General features: G+C 37.0%; 1 protein-coding gene across 1 annotated transcript; it reads left to right on the top strand.

Annotated features, from left to right (window-relative positions):
• The first annotated feature begins 6,566 nt into the window (after nt 1-6,566).
• LOC111886775 (zinc finger BED domain-containing protein RICESLEEPER 2-like) lies at nt 6,567-7,828 on the top strand. Its single transcript, XM_023883017.1, has 2 exons — nt 6,567-7,635; nt 7,737-7,828. Exons 1-2 carry the CDS (start codon nt 6,567-6,569, stop codon nt 7,826-7,828), a joined length of 1,161 nt encoding a protein of 386 aa, XP_023738785.1.
• The last annotated feature ends 908 nt before the right edge of the window (nt 7,829-8,736 follow it).

Raw genomic sequence — 8,736 nt, 5'->3', positions numbered from 1 at the left:
TTCTTTGGTTAAAGAAACTACGACTTCGTTATCACAAAGGATTTCCATTGGTTCCTTAATAGATGGAACGACTCCAAGATCCCTGATGAAATTCTTAAACCAGGCTAATTCCATTGACGCTCCATTTGCTTTTATGTACTCTAATTCACAAGTAGAATCAGCCACCGTCTTCTGCTTGGAACTCTTCCACTGCATGCCCCACCATTCATTAGGAACACTCAGCCAGATTGTGAAGAAAATTTATCTCTCTCTATTTGGAAGAGGACGTCACTATATCCCTTCACTCTTAATGTATCATTACCACTAAGAACTAACCGATCTCAAAGCATAAGACACATAAGTATGAGTACATGTCATATCATACATGATCGATACTAAGATATTATCCACCTCTGCCAGATCGGAGCATCTTTATCTTCTTGTGTAATTGATTCTCTACCTTGTTCTTAAACTCTTTGAACTTTTCAAAAGTATCCAATTTATGTTCGATTAAGTAGACATATCCATATCTACTATAATCATCCATAAATTTCACATAGTATCGATTAGCATCCTTTGTGGCAGATCTGAAAGGCCAACATACGTCTGTGTGGATTAGATCTGATAATCATTCGCCTCTTTTAGATGTTCTAGTGAAAGGTGATTTTATCATCTTGCCCAATAAACAAGACTCACACTCACCATCTAACCTTATTTCAAATGATTCCAACACTTCATACTTTTTGAGTTGGATGATGCGTTTCTTGTTAATGTGCCCAGGACAACAATGCCATAAGAATGTCTTGTCTACACTATTAGACGAAACAATATTGAATACACTATTGCCTAAGTTATCAATACATACGACAGTTTCATACATGTCATTACAAGGAAAATATTTGAAAATAAAAACACCATATTTGTAAACTAAAACAGAACCATTGTCATTATCAAATGAAAAACGATATCCTTGTCTAAACAACACATGAAACAAAATAATATTTGTCACACCCCAAAACCAAGAACGGCGGAAATGTTCTGGTGCGGAGGACGTCATGTATAGTATCATAACAATGCAAAGTAGTAAATAAGCAACAACATCGTCCATTGCATTAATAGTATAATTTCATACAAGTGTGTTCTTTAATTGTAATAAGACACCAAAAAAAATAATCAAAATAAAAGGCGAGTCTTGAAGATGCTCCGTCTTTTCAAAACCTGGTCATCGGTACCTGTCTACTGGTGACCTGAGAATACAAGTTATTTTGAAAGCGTAGATCAGCATTTAACCTGGTGAGTTCATAAGTATTTAGTGTCAATGATTGTATAAGTTTGAAGAAAATATTTGTATTTGAACAATGTATAGGTTTGTATATGTTTGAAAACTCCTAGAAAATCCTATATTTTCTACTAGTATAAAACGTAGTCTTCTACCAAGACCCGACTGTTTTGTATGTTTGTCTCTTTGTAAAGTGAATGCTTTTCCCCAGTATGACTATAATTAGAAAAATATAGGTCTATAATACCCTTTATGTGAGAAGATCACAATTTGAATATATAATGGGAAAATGTATATGTGTACTGCAACATTATTTGTATTAATCACTAAAGTAATAACTACCTTAAAACCAATGGTTTAATTAAGGCAAAATGTGATATGATTGTTACCATACTAATCTGACTATAACACGACGATGAAAGACGTCAGAAGAAATGACATTTGGCACCTGAAGACTTGCAAGTCCCACTGTAGCGAACAAAAAATGTGTAGGATAGTCAATCCAGTATAGATCTATACGCAAACTCACGCTCTCCCTCCAGGAGATTCTGGTTACAAAACGTGACATAACGAAATGGTCGATGCGTCATGAAGTAGTATCTCACGTTATGTTATCTATGAATCTTGTTATACTATACTTGTTATAGTAATAGTACTCTATGTATAGTATTCTCTGTTATAGTATGCTCTGTCTAGTATTCTCTGTTATAGTTAGAGATGCAAATTTTACCCGTCGATTCGGGTACCCGCAGGTATCCGAACCGTTAGGGTCGGGTTTTACCCGATTTAGCGGGTAACGAGGCGGGGATGGATGCAGATTTTTATACCCGAGCCGGGGACGGGTCGGAGATGGATATGGCACTATCCGACCCGTTTAAGACCCGATTATATATATATATATATATATATATATATATATATATATATATATATATATATATATATATATATATATATATTATAACTAGTGTTACACAACCAAGATTCAAGAGTCCTTGCCTTTGACGAGACGACGCTTTGGAATCCAATTCGACTCCTCGTTTCTTCAAGCCATTAACTGATCTAATTCTCTCTCTAATTACTTCTCCAATATCCTAGAATCAAGATATTAATATTTCATTATAAAAGATGCAGAGCCACACCCCACAAACAACCACAATTCTTCTTCAGTTAGGCCCTCTGTCTTTGATTCTCAGTCCTTCACAATATCACGAGTCACGAGTCACGACATGGAATTGGAGGAGAACAATGTACAAGAAGTTCTAGCTTCATCCCAAAATCCTAAGCCCAAGTAAGTTTTCGATTTTATTTTTGCATTCGATTCCTAATCCTGCTAATTTGTAATAATCGAATTCTACAATAGATTAGATGAAACTGATTTTGATATAATCGACATTTGAATTTGGTATAACCGATTAAACTGAGGAACTTGTATAATCGATTAAACTGATTAATTTGTATAATCGATTTTCATATTATCGATTTCTTTATTGAGTGATCGATTAAACTGATTAATTTCTAAAACTCGTATCATTATTTCACTATTACCAGTGCTTCACTTAACGATGATTTTGTATAATCGAACATGTATAATCGATTAAACTGATGCATTTGATTGATATAATCGATTTCTTCATAATCGATTTCTTAATTCTTAGTCACTCAATTTCTTGCAGTCTATTTTGATATAATCGATTTCATCTCTTGAACTTGATTGCAACCATATGCTTATCTAGAAAGTAGAAAGTAGAAGTGTAGAACTGATTTCTGTAACTCGATTTTGATATTATCTCTATCTGTTTTGGTTGTAATCTCAGTGAACTGCATAAAGTAACTGATTGCATATACATTGCTTTTGTTGCATATATAATCTTTTTTTCATCTTTTTTGATGCATATATGTAAACATTTTTGCATTTTTTACTGAATATATGTAGTCATTTTCTGTATTCTCAGTGAATATGATTTCTAGCAAACTACATCCTTTTTGATGCATATATGTAATCTTTTTTGCTTATATTTTACTGCATATGTGTAATTGTTTTTTTTTTGTTTCTAAGTGATAACTGCATCTTTTTTGTTGCATTTGATTTCTAGCAATCTAATTTCAACCTCATTTTTTGCTTTGTTCTAGTGACACTCAAGATCAACAACGCGCACAACCAAATGTTGAGGCTGCAGGAACAACAGATGGGCAGGTTGTTGGAGCAACAAATGGACAGGGTGCTGCAGCAACAGATAAGCAGGTTGTTGAAGCAACAGATGCTGAGGCTGCTAGAACAAGAGATGAAAGTGGTGCTGAAAATACAAACAAAAGATTGACATCTGAAGTTTGGAGACATTTCAAAAAGCAAAGGGTCGATGGTGCTGATAAGGTTGTATGCAACTACTGTAAGAAAAAATTAAGTGGAGTAAGCAAGAATGGAACAACACACTTGCATGAACATTACAAAAAATGCATGTCAAAAAAAAATCAAGACATAAGACAATCAATCTTGAATCCACGCCAAGAAAAAAAAGATGGACCTGTTTCGCTTGCTGCACACACTTTTGATCAGATTGTTTCAAGGGAAGAACTTGCAAAAATGATCATTCTTCATGAGTATCCACTTAACATGGTGCAACATGTTGGGTTTAGAAGTTTTGTTAACTCTGTTAACCCATTATTTAAACCTGTTTGTCGAACTACCATTACAAGTGATATAAAAGGCATTTTTGAAAGAGAAAATACGAAACTGAAAAAGCTTTTAAACTCTAACCAAGGTAGAGTTCCAGTGACAACTGATATGTGGACAGCCTCTAACCAAAAAAGAGGTTATATGGTTGTCACTGCACATTATATTGATGAATCATGGAATTTGTGCAATAAAATTTTAAGGTATTCAATTACTTTTTTTTCTTTTATATTTATTTTTATCTTGATTAAATGTGTACTAATTAGTTTTTAATTTATAAATTGTAGGTTTATGTATGTTCCAGCCCCTCATAATGCTAAAACACTAGCTAAAGAACTAATGGGGTGTTTGGTTTCATGGTCCATTGACTGCAAGTTATCTACCTTGACTTTAGATAACTGCAGTGTTAATTTTTCTATGATGGACAAAATAAAAGAAAATGTAGCACCCGGTTCCTGGTACGTAAATCTTATTTGAGTATTTCCCTTCTTTTAGCCTTGGACTCGGAGAGTCATAGGTCCGACTCGCCGAGTGGATGCGGGACCCGGGACACGTTTAAGTTGGCGACTCGGCGAGTCCATATCCTGGACTCGGCGAGTCACATCTGTTGGGTGAAACCCTAAGTTTCAGGGGTTTGCATCCTATTTAAGCGACTTATCCGCCCCAGGCCAGCCCCCATTCTCTCCCTAGAGCTCCCAACCCTCGTTTATGCTTGTTCTTTGAAGATTTGAAGCTTTGTTGTGTGCTTTTGAAGGTTTTGAAGGAGGAAGGAAGTAGATCCAGAAGAAGGGAAGCCATCCAGGCATAATTGTGTTCTTCCAGCAGTTCCTATGAGGTATAGCCCGTTTTCCCCTTGATTCTATGCTTAGTACTTCATTTAGGTCTTTCTTGGACAAATCCCCAAGCTTGTATGTGCATTATATGTCGTAATAAGATGTTTGGCCTCTGGATCTAGGCAAGATTGAGCTCCAGGAGCTCAGATCTGTTAGCTTTATGGCCCCATGTTGCTTGTTCACCCTAGATCTACCCTTTTGAGGCATTTTGAGCCCTAAAATCCATTTTGGTGAATATCCACACGTAAAGTTGGAAACTTTATGTGTGATTCGTATCCTAGAAGTCCAGATCTGTGAATGGCATTGACTGGGATCGAGCAAATCTATGTATTTAGTGGGTGCATGGCAACGACTCGGCGAGTCGTTCATGTGACTCGGCGAGTCTGTTTGCGAGTCTCCGAGTTTGTCCCCTTTTCGTAGTGTCGAGTGAGCAGTGAGTCACGGGGTGTGACTCGGTGAGTCGGAAGCTGAACTCATCTATAGAGGTACTCGGCGAGTCAATGCCCTGACTCAGCGAGTTCAAGGCAATCTCCTTAGATCAAGAACAGACTCGACGAGTTGTTCATACAACTCGGCGAGTCGCAGCATAAGTGTTCATCGGATGAAGATGAACTTGACGAGTTGTTCATACAACTCGGCGAGTAGGATGAAGGACTTGAATATCAATTTAGAAGGAGAACTCGTCGAGTCGTCGCCTAACTCGACGAGTAGGAGCGGGATCCAGGACAATCGTTTGGGTGGTGACTCGGCGAGCTAGAAAGCCAACTCGGCGAGTCGGGTCAACTGAAAGTTGACTCTGACTTTGACTTAGGGCATGGTCAGGGGTAAAATGGTCATTTTACCCAAAGGTTAGTGAGCAGTGTTTGATTGAGTATGTCATGGGAATTGCAGCCGGAGGATTTCCGGAGCAACAGCAGCAGCAGTAGGCAGTCAGTTCCCAATCAGATCAGCAGCTACTTCGAGGTGAGTTACCTTCCAGTAGCGGTGGGTCTACGGCCACAATGTCGGCCCACCAGTAGGAGTTGTATGTTAGATGATTGTCTTTGTGATATCATCTAGGTTGCTACTACCTGATATGTTGTATGCTGGCATGATATGTATATGTGATAGTTGTAGAGTTCGGCTGTTAGGACCGAAGGGTAGGTCGGACACCCCAGATATGTCTGACAGTACGTGATGATATGATTGCATGCTGGCTTGTTATGTTATATGAGATAAAGGTAGTAAGAGGGGACTGTTCCCCGAGGATCGGTTGATAGGACCGATGGGTAGTCAGCACCCCAGAATGGCTTGACATGGGTCGTCAGCACCCCAGAATGGCTTGACACGGGTAGTCAGCACCCAGAATGGCTTGACACGGGTAGGACGGCACCCCATAATGGCCGTACCGGGTAGTCAGGCACCCCAGAATAGCCTGGCAGTATATATGTTATGTGTTCGTATGGTATGTGGTACGATGGGGGAACTCACTAAGCTTTGTGCTTACAGTTTTCAGTTTTGGTTTCAGGTACCTCCTCAGCTAGGGGAAAGGAGCCGGCGCGGCAGCAGCATGTCACACACACACTCTCCGGTTTCCGCATTTACGAGCTTCACTGGGATTTGTACTCTGATATTTTGATTGGGTGTATGAATTGGCTTTTAGACATGGTTCACTTTGTGTTATGGTTTGATCAAACAATGTTTTTAGTTATTAATATTTTCTAAAGTAATGTTTTAAAACAAAATTTTTGGTCGTGAAAATTGGGTTGTTACAGAAAAGTTAAGACATGACAAACTTCTTTTGAAAGGGGAATTACTTCACATGAAATGTTGTGCCCACATATTGAACTTAATTGTTCAACAAGGATTAGGTGCAATTCAAAGTGAAGTAGAGTCTATTCGTGAGGGTGTTGTTTATTGGACCTCAACTCCAAAAAGAATGGAAAATTTTGAGGATGCGAAGGATGGATTGTCTCTTTCAAGTAAGAGAAAGTTAGTTTTAGATTGTAAAACTAGATGGAATTCCACTTATCTAATGCTTGCGAGTGCGATTCCATATAAAGAAGTTTTCAATCGCCTTGTATACAAAGATAAAAGCTACAAGCAAGCACCTAGTGATCAAGATTGGCATTTAGCACAAGTGATGTGTGAGAAGCTCAAACTCTTTTATAGTGTGACTGAAATTTTTTCAGGGGTCAAATATCCCACCGCTAATCTGTTTTTTCCAAAGATTTGTGAGATCCGAATGTTGCTTCAAGAGTGTCTTATATCACCTTATGTGGAGATCAAGTTGATGGCTGCTAATATGATTGAGAAGTTTGACCAATATTGGTCTTTCATTCATGGAGTATTAGCAATAGCCACTATTTTGGACCCACGATTCAAGATGAAGTTGATTGAGTATTATTTTCCCAAAATTTATGGTGATGTGTCCCCACAAGAAGTTGAGAGAATTAGGAAGTTAACTTACGAATTGGTAAGAGAATACAAGCCATATGATGCCAAAGAAACCCAATCTTCTTTGAATAATTCTGAATTTGGCTTGGATATTGATGATTGTGGAGATCCTTTGGCTGGTTTTGATTTATTCGTGAGTACCACATCAACAATTGATACTTACAAATCTAAGTTAGATTATTATTTAGAGGAGAATGTTTTGCCAAGGACCGGGGATTTTGATATTTTAGCATGCCGGAAGGCTAATGGTCTAAAATATCCAACCTTGCAACGAGTTGTTAGAGATGTTTTGGCTATACCGGTGTCTACAGTTGCTTCCGAATCAGCCTTTAGTACCGGTGGAAGACATGTCACTCTACATCGTAATAGACTTCATCCGGATACATTGGAAGCGTTGATTTGTGTACAAGATTGGTTACGGGATGAAAAATTAGGTATGATTTTCTATATTCTAATCCTTTTATATTTTACTTTAAATTTATTTAACATAAAATATTTTGTAATAATACTTATATTTGTTTATTTTTATTGCTAGGTGCACATTCTAATAAAGAAAAACATCTTGCAAAGTTTGAAGTTATAAAAGATGATGAAGCCGGTCCAAGCTTTGTGGATTTTGATATTTAGTTCATGAAAAATTGTTGTTTTTTATTTTAGTTATTTAACAAACATAAGGATGTCCCTTATCTTATTTTTATTACTATTTCGTGTTTGAGAATGAAGTATGAATTGTTGAATGTTTTAGTTATCAATTATTATTTTGTCTTTTTTATATCAAAGATTGGCCTAAACGGATATCCATCGGGTTCCCCTTATCCGACGGCTTTTTTTTACCCGTATCCGTCGGGGATTTACGGGTCGGGGGCAGGGACGGGTGTTAGGATCGGAATTCGGGTGCGGGGACGGGTATCACAGTATCCGAAAATATCCACCCCCGTTTGCATCACTAGTTATAGTATTCTCTATTATAGTATTCTCTGTTACAGTATTTGTATATGATAGTATTCTCCTAAACTATACCTATTATAGTTTACTAATAAGCTATGTATATGAATAGATGAATGTATACCCTTGTTACCCAAAGGTACTGAACTGGTTGAATAGAACTTTTATGTCTACATATATATATATATATATATATATATATATATCTAATATTTAGACGACCTTCGGACAACTGACCGATACCCTAAGTCCACATCCAAACAAGAAAAAGAAAATAAAGCGAGCTAGCAGTCCTAAGTCCTTTAAACATTATGTATATAGCTATACACACACACACACACACACACATATATATATATATATATATACATGCTTTTGACAGTATATATAAGTTGAAAAGAGGTTTTTTAATACATTTAAAGAGTTTTGAACAATAAATAAAAGCGGATTGTTTTGAAACACAGTTTGAAGTATATGAAATCCTTGTTTGAAACACAGTTATAAATCACATGTGATTGATCTTATAACCAGCATGTTTTCTACTTGTATTCCCCCCTATAAAAGCATTTAAAATCATTTAAAAAATAAGT

Source organism: Lactuca sativa, chromosome 4 (assembly GCF_002870075.4).
Source record: "Lactuca sativa cultivar Salinas chromosome 4, Lsat_Salinas_v11, whole genome shotgun sequence".
Lineage (NCBI taxonomy): Eukaryota > Viridiplantae > Streptophyta > Magnoliopsida > Asterales > Asteraceae > Lactuca > Lactuca sativa.
The sequence above is the reverse complement of the archived record's forward strand: the minus strand, read 5'-3'. Positions and strand labels throughout refer to the sequence as shown.